At 46.5% G+C, this 14959-nt stretch overlaps 2 protein-coding genes across 4 annotated transcripts; both read left to right on the plus strand.

Annotated features, from left to right (window-relative positions):
* Window positions 1-1688: 1688 nt before the first annotated feature.
* Window positions 1689-8664, plus strand: s100u (S100 calcium binding protein U). Of its 2 annotated transcripts, XR_003933915.1 has the most exons (4): window positions 1689-1889; window positions 4463-4593; window positions 4927-6933; window positions 8468-8664. XR_003933915.1 is itself a non-coding variant. In XM_030120271.1 (3 exons), exons 2-3 carry the CDS (start codon window positions 4474-4476, stop codon window positions 5485-5487), a joined length of 681 nt encoding a protein of 226 aa, XP_029976131.1. In that variant the 5' UTR covers window positions 1689-1889; window positions 4463-4473; the 3' UTR covers window positions 5488-8664. The 2 variants fall into 2 exon arrangements, 1 of the variants encoding a protein (XP_029976131.1); XM_030120271.1 differs by having other exon boundaries at window positions 4927-8664.
* Window positions 8665-8933: 269 nt separating this feature from the next.
* s100s (S100 calcium binding protein S) lies at window positions 8934-11639 on the plus strand. Of its 2 annotated transcripts, XM_030120272.1 has the most exons (4): window positions 8947-8998; window positions 10141-10187; window positions 10508-10661; window positions 10855-11639. In XM_030120272.1, exons 2-4 carry the CDS (start codon window positions 10174-10176, stop codon window positions 11044-11046), a joined length of 360 nt encoding a protein of 119 aa, XP_029976132.1. In that variant the 5' UTR covers window positions 8947-8998; window positions 10141-10173; the 3' UTR covers window positions 11047-11639. The 2 variants fall into 2 exon arrangements, with proteins under 2 accessions (XP_029976133.1, XP_029976132.1); XM_030120273.1 differs by lacking the exon at window positions 10141-10187 and having other exon boundaries at window positions 8934-8998.
* The last annotated feature ends 3320 nt before the right edge of the window (window positions 11640-14959 follow it).

Genomic DNA, 14959 nt, shown 5'->3' on the forward strand with positions numbered 1-14959 from the left:
GCCGCTGCTGCCAACGCGATTTTTGACAATGCGGATCTTTCTGCCGATAAGTAAGCATGAACTTTGGACCCAAATTATCCCCGCTGAAGTGCCAGCGTGGGAGGAGTGACGATGGGCAAATGAGTCAGCAGCGGCAGCAGCAGCAGGGACAAAGAGGAGCATGGCATCCATCTTCTGAAGGCTGCGTAGGAAAGAAGCCTCACCTCGCTCTGCAGTCGAACGCTTTAGCAGATAACCAGAACGCCAACGCGCGTGTGTGTTGCCTCATTCAGGGCCCAGTAGTGAGATGTAATCTGAGCTGGGAATGCAAAAAAACAAAAAAAAAAACAAAGGTTTAGAAATTCTTTAAGGAATCTGGCAGGACTGCTTTGCCGGCCACCGATCCCACATCGCCTTCCCTTCAGGACGATTTCATGACTCCTGAATGTCCAAAGTGTCACTGGAGAAAAATGTAGCTCCCCCAGAGCTAAACAAAGCCACAGAGACCAGATTAATCTAAAGGGGGAAGACTGGTGAAAAATAGCATCATAACCTATAAATCATTCTGATTAGTTTTAATCCCAAGAGATAAAAACACATATTAATGAAAAAATGCATCCTTTTTGGTCTGTGTGTTTCAAAAGAGGGTTTTAGGTGAACAATACAGTGAAATAAAAACAAATATCACACATTCTACCTCCATGGCTCCTACTTTTCCTTTGACTTATTTTCCTTAAAAAAAAAATGCAACAAATTATTTTTGTTGGGAAAATCAGCTGAAATTTCTGAAACATCTTATACCACAGCGATTCTCTTTAGGCCTGTTACTTTTGGATTTGCACGATTTCTGCATGAGCTCTAAAATTCACCCTCACAGTTTGGCTTTGTGCGTCGAGCGGTTCTCAAAATGTGGGGCGGGGGTCTACCTGGAGGGCCACCAGAGAGCTCTGACAGAGGTGCAACATGCAAGAAAGAGAAATCTGGGTGTCAGGGAGATGCATTTTCTCAAAAAGACTTATACATTTTGAATAAATTGACAGAAACTTTAACTAATATTCACTTTTCTTGAAATACTACTTTTTTTTTACTATTTTAAGGGGAAAAATGTGAATAAGTGTCTTGTCTTGTCTTTTTTTTTTTAAACTTTGAAATGCCATCCTGCATTAAAATCCTCTGACGGCCGGCGATGGCCCCCGGGCCACATGTTTGACACCCACCCCACTATAAAACCAAAGAAATATTTGTCCCCTTTCAATAACAAACAGATGTGCAGACGAGGTTTTTCTGAGGCGCGTCTTCCCCACAGAGGATTATGATAGTCTGGGTAATGGTTGCACTTTCAATTCCAAACGTTATTCCTCCGCCCCGGTTTAATCAGTGAAATAGTTGGAGCCCCTCCCTCCCTCCCTCCCCCCTCCCTCCCTCCCTCCCCCCTCCCTCCTCTTCCTCCCTCCCTCCCCGCCTGTCTGCTCGTCCCAGCAGATCCTTCAGCCTGGCGAGAAACCCAGCAAATCACACATGACGTGAAACAGCTGGCCCGTGAGCCAAAGATAATTCCAATAAAGAAAAAAAAAAAACTCCACACACACAAACTTCAAGTGTTTTGATACGCTCTGCTCTCACTCCCTTTTTTTCTTTTCTTTTCTCTCTCATTAGAAGCGAGGGTCGCGCTCTTCCACATTCCCACTTCTCCCCTCGCTCTTCCAGGTACACGCCCTTTGACTTGCGAAGGGGGGAAAAGTTTTAAGGACAGAAAAAAAAAAAAAGCCTAAATCACGGAAGAGATTCTGCAGTCCTACTAGTTTGGCAAGTTCCCTGAGCTGAAAGCAGCGCAGAAAGGCGGAGAAGAGCGCAGAAAGTCCCTTTTGCGCACATTTAAAACGCTTCTCTTGTCCCGCAGACCGCAAACGGTGAGTCCAAAGCGTCTTTTTTGGATTATTTCTGCTTTACGCTCCCTTCAAGCAGCTTGTTTGCTCATCGGGGTTTTCTTCTTTTTTTTTTTTTTCCTTTTTTTTTTTCTTTTGCCACGTTTCGATGAACTCCTGTTGGAGCTGGAGCCATCCCCTGAAACTTGTTGGCGGTGTGAGTGCTGCACGGTTTCAATGACTGAACGTTTGAAACTCACGTTACTCCCTGATCTTTACTTTTAACACTTTTAGGAGCGTTTACCTTTATTTGCGTTGGTGGATTTTTTTTTTTATTTTATTTTGAGAGGTTTAGTGGCTGTGTGTAAATGCCATTACTTTCCTTCTTTCTCTCTTTCTTTCTTTCTTTATTTTCTTGGAAAGATATTTGATATGTTGATGCAGATCAGTTGTCAAGTCGCTGATCAATTGCAAAATAGCCTCTTTAAAAAAAGTGACAGAAGATTAAACGGAGCACATTCAGTGGCTGCGCGTAAAAGCGCATTTTTAAGTCGAATTATGAGAATTGTGTGCATTAAATGACTTTTTAAACATAAGATAAAAAATAAAAAGCCCTGCCCAGTGGCCACGCTGTTTTCCCGAAATGTTATTTTGTGAAACTTTAAGAGTTTCCTTCAGAGCTGGGTGGCAGCGTGCCTGCGGTGTTTGTCAGTGAGTCCTGGTGGAAACCTGGAGCTTCTTTCCTGTCCGAGCTGCTGCTTCCATATTTTTCAAAGCTGGCCGGGGAAATGGCTTGAAGGACGGCGGCCGCCGTGCGTCTGTTCGCCGCAATTTACAGCCACAACCTAACTTGTTCCTCTGTTAATATTTCATGCCACACTAGCGGCAGTATTGTCATTACTCTGCGCACATACCGGATCGCATTCGCCCATTTGGAAACGCAACACAATCTCCCTCTGGGCTCCGCAGGGGGAAACGGGAAACCTCAGGTTGTAGGCCTGTATATTTAATTATTTGCGTCGTTATTTTGAGCGCTTTTAAGGCAAATAACGGGGATTGGTTTGTCTCAGGTCTGGCGCAATCTGAAATCCATTGGTCTAATTTAGGACGGGTTGAAGTCGCTGGGACTCCATCCAGGCACTGCCACCTCAGGACAGGGCGCTGGGTAAATAATGAATGTGAGAATGGATAGAAAAGTCACTTCAAGAGCAGAAGAAATGCCTTTGTCTGGTGTATTGGAGAGTCTGAGTCGTCCAGGCCCCTGTGTGCTCAGGCAGCAGAGGGTGTGTCACCTGTGCGGGGGAAAAAAATGGCTCCTGAAGGGGGGGATTTCTCTCTAATATGACAAAAACTCACTCCAGGCTTCTTTTAATGCAGATGATCAAAGTGACCTTTATGTAATGCATGCTGGAAAACAATATTGATGTGGTTTAGTGATCATAGGCGACATGTTCCGGTGATGGCTGTTTTGAGGCCCATGTGGTGGCACACCGGCTCAGGCAGTGAAAGAGCAGCAGCTCACCTGCAAAATCTGAAGGGGACTTGAGTGAAATATTAGATTTTAATGGCTCTATGCTGTCAGAGCTCATTGTCACCGTGGTGTAATGAGACTAACAGGCCCGGTCCTAATTGGCCCTGTGTGCTGGAGGTGGCTCCTGGAGGGAAACCGCTCATGTGATGCCTGCTTCAGAGTGACGTACACGTCGGTAACGGAGATATCGATGAAAATTACAGCCGAGACACGCGAAACGACATCGGCGTTGAAACAAGGGGTGTGTGTTCAGTGTGTTTTCTCAAGAGCGCGTCTTCGTGTTTACTCTGCGGCATTTGAATACCGAAGCTGACGGACGGGTACTTCGTACCTAGAACACAGTCCTGTCGTCTCGCTGCTTTGGGGCAAAGTAACTCGGAGTTGGCTTGTAAATTCCTGTCTTAAGTGATCTCTGCAGACAGCAATGAATGGAATTCCCGCGAACATGTGTCACCTACTGACATGTTCCACTTTGAGCAATGTCTGACAACTGTTTCTACATCTGTATGGATCGAACTTCTCGGCTGTTTTCGTCAAACCGAGGAAGACGTGGGAATATTTGATGTACAACAAGAGACTGATAACAACGAGCCTTCAAGTGTTTGTATGGGAACGTTTGAAGTAAAACGACGAGGCAAAGCAAATTTGGCAAGATGGCAAAAGTAAGAGAAAGACAGAGAGGGAGGGAAGAGCAGACAGGGAGTAGGTAATCCCTTAGGTAACCCGAAGCTCCGTCCCCTCGGTGGCTTCGAGAGATCAGATGACCTATCAAAGATCAGAACTTCCATTGTGTATCACAGCTTGTCTCTCAATCAGACTCCCTCTCACCCTCTCCACTTATCTCATGTCACCATCCCTCACTCACTGCGGTTCCAGACTCAACACCTGAAACGAAAGGCCTTGCAGGGACAGGAGGAGATCCTCGCCTTTATTTTCCACTGCATGTGCCTCTGACTTAATGTTGTTTCGAAGATCCCCCAGCACAGAAAATCCCCTTTACAACAGCGCGCTGCCTGTTTATTAGTCCATTTATCTTTCTGTGTGTTGGTGTGTCGATCTGCTATATTTCGTTTCTTCCCCTTCACAGAGAGAAGAGTCATGGAGGGTGCCATTCAGACCATTGTGAAAGTCTTCCTGAAGGCGGCCAAAGGGAAGGACGGTCTACAAAAGAAAGATTTCCACGGCCTTGTCAAGTCCCAGCTCAGCAACATCCTCACGGTTAGGAAATCATTATTGAACCTCTCTGAATTGTTGCCAGCTGCTGTATTATGTAACGCCACTACAAAGAAGCACACATTAGCCTCCTATTAGCACTGATCAGTCTCAACCTTTCCACATTTTTACCATATGAATTGTGCCTGAATGACGGAGCGTGAATGGGGAAAGTGATCCAATATGATAGAGTGACATTCAGCAGCATTATAATGCAAATTGATCCACTGTTAGCGGGTCATTTACTAATTGTGTATGGTGTTTTCACCGCTGCACGTCCAGCTAGAGTTACTCGTCACGATGCTGGATTGTCTTATGGTCGTGTTTGCCTATCTGCAGGACACAGACTCCAAGGAGGCGGTCAGTAACATGGGCGAGGGGCTGGACGCCAACCAAGACGGCAAAGTGGGATTTGAGGAGTACATGAAGTTGGTGGGCTACCTGGCGTGCTCGCTCAGCGAGCAGCGCGTCCTCTCCAAGCAGGAGCAAGCTCCCAGCGCAAACGCCACGTCCGAACAAGCGGCGAAGAGCGACGCCGATAAAGCCGAGGAGAAGCCCGTGACAAACGCTGAGCCCAAGGAGGATGCAAAGCCAGAGGCGAATGAAAATGCCGCCGCAGCAAAGGCGGAGGCGAAGGCGGAGACGCAGCCCGAGCCGGCAAAGGAAGAGCCCGCAGCCGGGGCGGCGAGCGCGCTCGCCGCCGCGGCTGGAAACGCAGTGGAAGCCGCGGTGACGGCGGCGGCAGAGGCGGTGAAGTCAGAAGAGGCGACAGTGGAGGTGGTCGTGAAAGAAGGCGGGAAGCCGGCGGAGGAAACGGCGAAGGTGGTGGAAGACGCAGAGAAGCAGCCGGCCGCGGCGGAGGAAGAAGTGGAGAAGAAAACGGAGGAGGCGACTTCATAATGGACAATTCATTCCTTCAAACAGAAAATATGCACACTACACATTTACATTCAACACGACACCAAACAGCACAACTATCGCCAAAAGCAGTTGGAAAAAAAACCACTAAAATGTTTTTTCGTTTTTTTTTTTTTTTTAACAAAACCACTTTGTAGCACAAAATATTGGTAAAAGTTCAAACACTACAAACCCAGCTCCGCAAAACTCTCAAATCCTGACATATATAATTGTTGTACGTGACAGTAGAAATATTGCTTTTGTACTTCTACTTACCACTATGTTCATATATGTACAGCATGTGCATTACAACATATAGCACATATACCTCATTATGATAATATCCTATTGTAGCATGCCGACACACACTATCACGTGCGGGCTATATCCTTGTGAAAAACCTTATCTGATGATTTCATTGCACATGTTGCTGTATGTTAACACACCACTGCGGATGACAACTTGTTTTGCTCCTTTCTGTGTCCTGCAGCTTGGCATTACTTACCCGCTTTGTGCTTTTGGTGCTGGATGCTCGCGTCTCTAAAGACTAGAAATATGCATATGAGCTTAGCAACCAAGATCTAGATGAGAAGAGAAATGCCACTGATAAAGTCCACCCAAAGAATTTGAACCCACAACCTGCAGCCGACACATGATCACTGGGAAAGGCAGGAGACGGCCGAATCTTAATGCACCTGTGACGCTTCAGAATTGTGTTGTCACTGTTTGGATGTTTCATAAATTGTCTACACTTCAGGTTTTGTAAAATAAAAGGATAAGATGCATATCTGGTGGATTCTGGCAGTTTTTCGGAAAGAGTCAGGCCAGACGCTGTTTGCAGCGTCTTTACGGAGCCCAGTTTAATCCACACTGGCGCAGAGAGTGGTAACAGTCTTCTCACGCAGCTCTCGGCAATATGCACATTTCATTAAAAAAAAAAAAAATGTCTCTTTTCATTAGATGGGTGCATGATACTGCGTCCCTTTATAACCCCGTGCTGCGGAGCTGAGCTAACATGACAATAAACAAATCTGTTTTGTTGAAGCTTTGCATTACTTCTGCTCACCTCTAAGCTTCCCCATCACACCCTCCTCTTTCTCCTCTGTCTTTCACGGGCGATCGGTCTCTGTCTCACAGATCCCAGTAAAAGTTTTCTTCATCTCGCTTTGTAGTCGTAAAGGAGGCGCTGGAAGATCAGCGGTGACCTCCAGTTAAGTGATCGAGGTTCACTCGAGCCACTTTGGTGTTGACCAGTACATTATCCGGGCGAACCCTGGTAGCGGTGGACGGAGGAGACTGACAGGAAAATGTCTCGGCAGAAACCCGACCTGTTGTTTTAGAGGCTCTCTTCAAAATTACTCATCATTACTTGTTTTCTGCCGGACTGGGCTCCGGCTCTTCGGCCCTTTGTGTGTGTGTGTGTGTGTGTGTGTGTGTGTGTGTGTGTGTGTTTGTCGGTCACGCCCATGTGCAGTTTAACGACCCTGTTTGACCTGCAACTGGATCCTTGTGCACCAGGCATTGGGGGAGCTACTGGACTAGGCATTTGATGGGTAACACACTCTGGGGCACAGTTACCTGAGAGTAATCCCAGGCCGCAGTGGAGCTGCCCATCGGACGAGGGTGTAGCGTCGAGGAGATCGTCGATAGAGGTTGTGCTTTTTAAAGTGAAAATAAATACTGAGCCATCACTATGAATCATTTTGGTAAAGTCTTGTACAACAGGCTGAAGTTAAAATGCTGCATGCTGTCAGAAACGTATTTTCTACATTGTACCATTATATTAGAATTTATTGTGGCCTTTGTTTAATTTCTTCCAGGCCTCTCTATATTTAACTTTCAAAACCATATCTAACTCTTATTTGGACCACTATGGAGATCACTTGAAAATGTTTTTTTTTTTTTTTTTTTTTGTCACATTATAAGCGATTTGTCAATTAGAATTTATTGAGTTGTGAATTGTTGCATCATCAGTGACGTGCGCGGGCTCGAGGAAAACGGCGTGTGTTCCACGCTCGCTGCGTCGTGGGTGTACACAGCCAGCTGCAAAGTGCCTGTAGGCACACCGCTAAACCCGCACCTCAGGCGCTGCGACAGCGTTTGGCACGTCCAGCTGCAGCAAGCAGCAAATGGCGAGACAAACAAGCTCGTGTCATGTGATCAACCTGCCATTCTGCGACACACCCATTGTAAATACTCACACACATTTTTTACTCGCAGTGCATTACATTTCCCGCTTTCACTTTTACTAACAAACCTATTGGACACTCTGGGTTTTTTAGACTTCTTTATTATCTCTTTCATTAAAATATATGTACTTTTTTTTAATAACAAAATACTTTTTAGGTACTTCTGTACGAACAATCTTACAATCAGCATTATTTTTATTAATAGAAACGCCATCTTTCCATCGTCACACCAACATGGGGGTGTGATTCCATACAGTAGGGTGTATGAAGCAAAAGTCACTTTACTGATGTGATAAAATGGCTCAACTTGCACTACCGACAGTTTCATGTATATTCAGCTAAGTTTCCTGCGCATCATCTGGTTACGATCACACTACAGCCTGCATTAGAAATGATGTGAAATACCCAGATACCCAGAGGAGTTGCATTCTTCCATCAAAGAGGCTGGACTATCTGCGCTCGCCGTTTCGTTGCTGTCCCGTTGTGTAAACCACACCCGAGCTTAACTCATGCAGATTAAAAACATGCTGGAACCGAGCGCGGCAGATTTACAGCAGGGAGTGTTTGCAGGCCAGATTTCTGTTGCCACACAATAAGTCTCTCTTCAGCGTGAGACTCGGTTGATGAAGATGAAGCTCGTGCTAAGAGGCCTTGAAGCAGACACAAAAAAGTGTGTACACAAGTGTTTTTAAGGCTCATTGGGTGAAATGTTTGTGATTATTGGGCCATTCCCAGGATGTTGTGCAGGCTTTTTATCATTGTACGTGTTCGTATTGCCTGCCAAGCGCTGGAAGGTATGTGTGTGTGTGTGTGTGTGTGTGTGTGTGTGTGTGTGCTTTACAGTTGGACACAGTCCATTGTCATGTCCAGTAAACTTAACTTTTTTTTAATACTGCTACTTCTCATGTAACGCTGTTTCTTTTTTTTTTTTTCTCTCCCACTTATTCTATCCAACGTGTATCAGGAGATATCGAATAAAACTGTGACAATACTCCAACGCTGTGTGTGGCTCACTCGGTTTAAAATCCAGGTGTCGTGCACGATGAGGAGAGCAAGTGAGGAAAAAACACCTGCCAGAACGAGGAGGAGGAGGGGGGGTTGTTGGGGGTGTGGGGTGGAAACAGTGTAAGAGGGTGAAGGAGTTTGTGGAGGAGAGGGAGGTGGGGGGAGGTGGGGGGGGGGGGGGGGTGATGAGAGGGAGAAGGAGGAGGGAGAGGACCAGGTGATATTTAAGCCACTGGCGGACTCTCTCCCCATCCATCTCTGCCTTGGCTTCGTCCCCTGCACCTCTTTCAAGACAAAGGAGGCCCTCCATCAACACTCAGGTAAGACGGTCCGCCTGCTGCTGCCGCTGCTCCGGCAGGAAACTTTCTCTTCTGTATCTCCTCAGGGTCTTTTTGCAAATGAAATGATTTTACCAGCTGTGCGACCACAGAGAAACTCCAAATGTTTAGCACTGGATCATCTTGGATTGTGGGTATTTGGTGATACCTTTGATGAAAAGCTTTGGGGATAGTTTATACATTAGGCGAATACAGAAACAAGAGAAGCGAAATAACATTCATTTACATGCTTTAGATATTGCCTGGATGTACAGAAACATTGGTACCTGGATTTCTCTTGCTTTGTGAAGCTTATTTCCAAACTGTTACACATCACTCATCATATATGCTGGTCCATCCTTATTATTACATAATTTTCATGCATTCTTGCCATACTCAATATTGTGTTACTGATAGCTTTGTGGTTCCCATGGTTTCCCATTGTACCGTGTCAGTCAGTGAGACAGATGACCCCTATAGATTTTCCAGCTGGGCAGCTTTGGTGTCCTCTGGCCTTCTCCTTTGTCTCCGCTGCCTGCAGCTCTGACCTCTCCGGTACAAAGCTCCGCGGCACGATGAGACGCAATAAGCGGTGACTGACATCAACGTGGCTGTCTCCTTTTGTAACAGTTAATAAATCATGCACAAGGAGATTGGGGGATCGATTGTGTCCCTCAGTGTTTTGCGAGCCGCTAGATTTGCCTTGACATGATGCCGAAGGCCGCGTTTATCTTTGTGGGTAACTTGCATTTTAAATTTGGGCATGAAAGTTGAACGTGTGCGAGTGAGCGTGGAAGTGAGCGCGCTCGTCTCCACGCGCTGGTTGGCGTACGGCACCTCAGGTTACTCGCCCCCTTCAGTTTCTGAATGTGATTACCAGACCAGGGTTATGTTTCACTTCTGGTTTCCATTTTGAATTATGAGACGGCGACATGGCCAGCAGACGGAGACATGTTTTACACCGAAACACGTTTTCACTGGACGACACAGAGTTATTCGTTACACCCATGACGGATTCAGCTCTCAGCAACAATCGCCAGATGTGTGTGAAACGATGAACTGTCTGCGCTTTACACCAAGTGAGTTCTTTACGTTCCTCGCTCTGCGTCATTGACGGTGACCTGTCTGTGTCTGTGTGTGCACAGTCTCTCCACGAGTCCAGCACAAGACGCTCCAAGATGCCGGACACAATGTGTGTAAGATTGTTCAAAAAGCTTTCCCCAAGCTGCCTTCCACCTTTCCACCTCTGAAATGTAAAAACCTTGCAAGGTCACGCTAGCAGTGACCAGTCCATCCTTCACTAGGGTTAGTAATCGGCCCTGCAATGCAAACAGGCCGGAAACCCTCCTCCCTCTGCTTCAGTCTCCTTCCATCATTCTACCTGTCCTGCTGTCACTTTATCTTGGAGGTGGCTTCGCCCTTGTTTGCTATGTGACCGCCGCACATGCAGCTGGGGATGGAGCGGGCATTCTGTGGCGGAGTCTGACCTCTTGACCTGTCGCCTCTCCCCAGCATGTCCAAGGAGCCCAGTTCCAACCTGGAGAGTGCCATGCAGATGCTCATAAAGACCTTCCACAAGTATTCTGGGAAGGAAGGCGACAAGTACACTCTGAGCCGGGGCGAGCTGAAGGAGCTGCTACTAGAGGAGCTGGGGACTTACTTAGGGGTAAGAGCACCAACGCACGGACGTAGTTTGCCAACATGCATTGCACAGGCAAAAGTATGCACTCACATACTCAGACGCAAGTTTGAACAAGCCTGTGTAATCATGAGTGGCTGCACACACACACACACACACACACACACACATAACAGGAGGACACATTCTTAACCGGCTCTATCTGCTCCCCGCCCGGCAGAGCTCCAAAGATAATGAAGCGGTGGAGAAGGTAATGAACGACTTGGACGCCAACAACGACGGGGAGGTGGACTTCACCGAGTTCATCATCCTGATGGGCGCGCTGACCGTCGCCTGCAACGACTTCTTCCTGGAGTACAAGACAGACGACAAACCGAAAGACGAGTGTCAGTCGGCGGAGAAGAAAGATTGAATCAGTGCAAGAGATGAGGAGGGGAGGGGAGGGGAGGAGGGGATAGAAGTGGGAGGGAGAAGCGAGAAAGTGGGGAAGAAGAGGAGAAGTGAAGGAAAAGAACTGTGAATCAGGAGAGACAGGAAAGAGGTGCAGTGGTCTTTTGTCGTCTCATGCAATCTGCAAACATTACAGCTGTACAGTGAAGGAGGAGGTCCAGCAGTTAGTCGGTGGGTTCACAGAAAGGGGGGGGCGAGGGGGAGCGTAGTGTTTTTCCTCTGCAACTGTTTCTCAGACCACTTACACACACTTGACTGTATGAACACAACAGGGTAATTTTCAACAGTTTTAGACTCAACTTTAGCACTTTTGACAGTTTATTACATTAAAAGCAAAAGCTGTGGAAGGAAAGAGGGGGTTAGATTTTTGCAGAAATGGATGTTTGGGCATTTCTTGCACATGAATAATTTGTGAACATATATGAAGTAAGAGATTATCATATTACTGTATGTACTCAGTGTTGAAAACCGGGCATGTTTATCCCCTTTCTTGCACCTGTTTTGTAATCCTTTATTTATTTATTTTGGTAATAACCAATGCTTCAAGATATTAAAGGTGACATTTAACCAACTGTAACTGCTTTCGGCCTGGTTGTATTTGGCGTCTCGTGCCTCCATTGTAAAATTCAAAACCCTCCTGCTGCACAAGTGCTCATCAACACGTCTGGCACGAGTTGCCGCACCTGGAAATTAAGTTGAACGCAGAGCGGAGAAACGGTGTCAGCGAACTGCACATCGGTGTGTAAGCACTCGCTCTGTGTGCATCTGCTTGTGTGTTTGTGTATTGGGAATTCCCACAGAGTAAACTGCTCCAGCTCACACATCCTGCCAACAATATCCTGCAAGTCTTGTTCCACTAGATATAAGCTGACCCAGATGTTTGACTTGGATCCGCATCGAAAACTTCTTCAAAAGAGGAAGACGAAAGGGGGAGGGTGTGAGGGAGAGATAATGAAGGTTTGTGCACGTACGCCTGTACGTGTGCGCGTTTGCGTGTGTGTGCATGAATGAAGAAAAAAGGACGGCGTAGGCAGAGGAGGGAGCCAGTTTATGAAGTACATCAGTCAAGTATGTAAGTTGGACAGCGGCGGTATAATCACTGAGGAATGCTCAAGTTGCTGCGACTGTGAACACACTCACTGTCCCACACACACACACACACACACACACACACACAGAAATCTGTAAATCAACACGTCCTCGTCCACCGCATTGGCTTTTGAAGCTGTTCGTCACTTTTAAACTATGACAGTGGAAGAAATGAGAAGCAGCTGAATCACTTTTCTCTCCACTGGCTTTTCTTCTCCCCCTCGGGCTGTAATTGTACTTGAGCCGTGATGAGTGTAGCTGCTTCCTCCTCTTACCTCTGGCAATAACACGAAATCAATGTGAGGTCAACAGACGTCCGAGGGCGTGGCTCGCGCTATCAGCTTTCACCCCCCTGTTTTCCCAAAGCCTCCTCTGATTGGCTGGTTTGAATATTTGAGTCCAATGAGCAGAGTCTGCAAACAGGTAACACATTCAAACAAGCGTTAAGACTGCTGTAGCCTCAAGGGCAACAGCGCTTTAGAAGTGTTCACAGCCGTGGTAACTGTGTTAATCTGTCCAAAGGACCAATAAATCAACTGTTTTCAAATAGATTTACGGCTGAATGGAAACAAGATCACACTTTTGACATCCATGATCCACACAGGGACATTTTTAATACCATCATATGTCAAATACATTCAGATGTTACATTCACTGTACAAGTTGAGGAGATACAGCCAGATCCTTTTCAGGTTCTACCACATTCATTTTTACCACTCTGATAGTGATAACATGGATTTATCTGTGTGTCTGTGAAGTGCGGAGACTTCTTGTTTAGATTCACTGATGCTGTGTTTAGTCAGGGAGCAGAGGCTAACGTTCCCACTGTAAATTATAGGCCTGTGACTGAGGTGCATCAGGGAGACATCTTACACGAGTTATGCTGCACGGCAGTTACTTAATTCTCAGCTGCACGGCCTTTTCAACCGCAAACAAAAGCCAGAGCGCCTCCTGCTCGCGGTATCTTAAAACAGGGCTGACCTTACCGGGCGAGCCGACTCGGGCTGAGGCGACGGAGTCACTTTGCTTATGTGTCACAAGCGCAGCTGCTGCCCGCGTGAGGAATGGAGATGAGCAACACAAAGCCGGGCCGTGTCACCCGCACCCAGCCCGGAGAATCTGATAAGGATGGCAGGGACACTTCGGTTACCAGCGGGGCAGGTCAAGCGACACCCGGATGTCAAGCCACCGTGTCCGTCAGGCCGGATCGGGGAGCAGTCATGCCTGAGGAGGGGGGCGGCAATTATACCAGAGTAGGATGGCATGCACATGAAATTATTCATTCAAGGATACAGTGGCATAGGTGGCTCCAGATCCACATCATGTGATGATTAACTCCCGTCCAGGCAGCCCGCTCTGCCTTGGATAGAATTTGAGAAGGCCAGCTTTCCTCAGGTTCATGAAATCTATCTTCATAGGAGACCGCAGGAAGACCTTCAGGGAGCAGCGTGCAGCCAACGATCCAGAGACACGTGAATGACGACGAGCCGGCTGTCTACATTCAGAAACGCATCAAACCTGAGCTTTAAACCGTGATCTTTCGAGACACTTTTGCTTTTTGTTGCTGTAAAGACGCCTTGGCTGAGTTTGAACTTGCACTGAAGAAATGCGTTGTCATTTAATTTCACTTGACGTGCATGCATTGTTGCATCACATGTATGTAACACATCCTGCAGGCTTGCCTGTTGCATCTTGCACTTTGCCTGTTTTATACACTAATATTGGCTTTGTGTTTAGATTATATTCACACAAACAAAAAAATGACTCTTCCGCTATAATATCAAATCCCAACATGGGGAACTGAAAGGCATGAAATAGCATGGTACAGTAACACCTCGACTTTCGGCTCAAACTCGTTCTAGTCTTGTAAAACTGACACTACTGAAGTTTTCTCCAGCTTGTTACTGGTTAGTTTCGTACATGAAATCTGCTGTGGAGCTGCAGTCTCTCTCTCCCTTTCCTGTGTTAACAAAGCTTTCGTCCAAATGTTTTGAGCTTTTTAAATTCAGTTTACTGGGAGAGAAGCGCCTCACTGCTCCTGAAGTGACTCATCCGGTGTCTGAAGCTCAGTGAAATTCACATTAGCAGGTATATAACGTAGCTGTGACCTCGTGATTAGCTGAATTTACTCAGATGTACTTCACAGCACTTCTTTTTGCTGCCAATGTTAGTTATTAAATTTTGTTGCTTTTGAAAACTGTGCCCCCCTCACCGTGCACACAGGTTGTAGTCGTTATCTCTCTTAAAACGAGGGGGCAAACCGCAGTGATCATATCTCTGGTTTGATTCCAAGCTTGGGGGCCTTTCTGTGTGGAGTTTGCATGTTCTCATGCTTGGGTTTCTTCCCACAGACCAAAACGACGCATCTGAGTTCAAGTTAATGACTCTAAAATTGGTAGTGGTTGTGAATGAGCTGTCCAGACTGTGTGATGGCTTCACACCACCCCAACTAGGAAGTAATATAGGAAATGCACGGATGGAACATTGTCTCAGTGAACTCAGCCATTTATTCGACTGACCCAGCCGGTCTTCAGCTGAAGTGTCACAATAACCCTGCCATGATACTATGAACTTTGCTCTCATCATTAAGATGTCCTGATTCTGAAAGCTGCACTAGCAGTTTGTTTTCATTTTCAGTGACTCCACTACTGTTCAATGAAGCAGCTCGTAAATTTTTTATCAAGATCCAGCCCCGAACAACGCTGGATATAATCATAAAACGATGTTACACATTATCCAGTGAGGAGCCCTGGGTGTCAGGTCAAGCAGATACACCATTTTGAAAC

This window comes from Salarias fasciatus, chromosome 22, assembly GCF_902148845.1.
Source record: "Salarias fasciatus chromosome 22, fSalaFa1.1, whole genome shotgun sequence".
NCBI lineage: Eukaryota > Metazoa > Chordata > Actinopteri > Blenniiformes > Blenniidae > Salarias > Salarias fasciatus.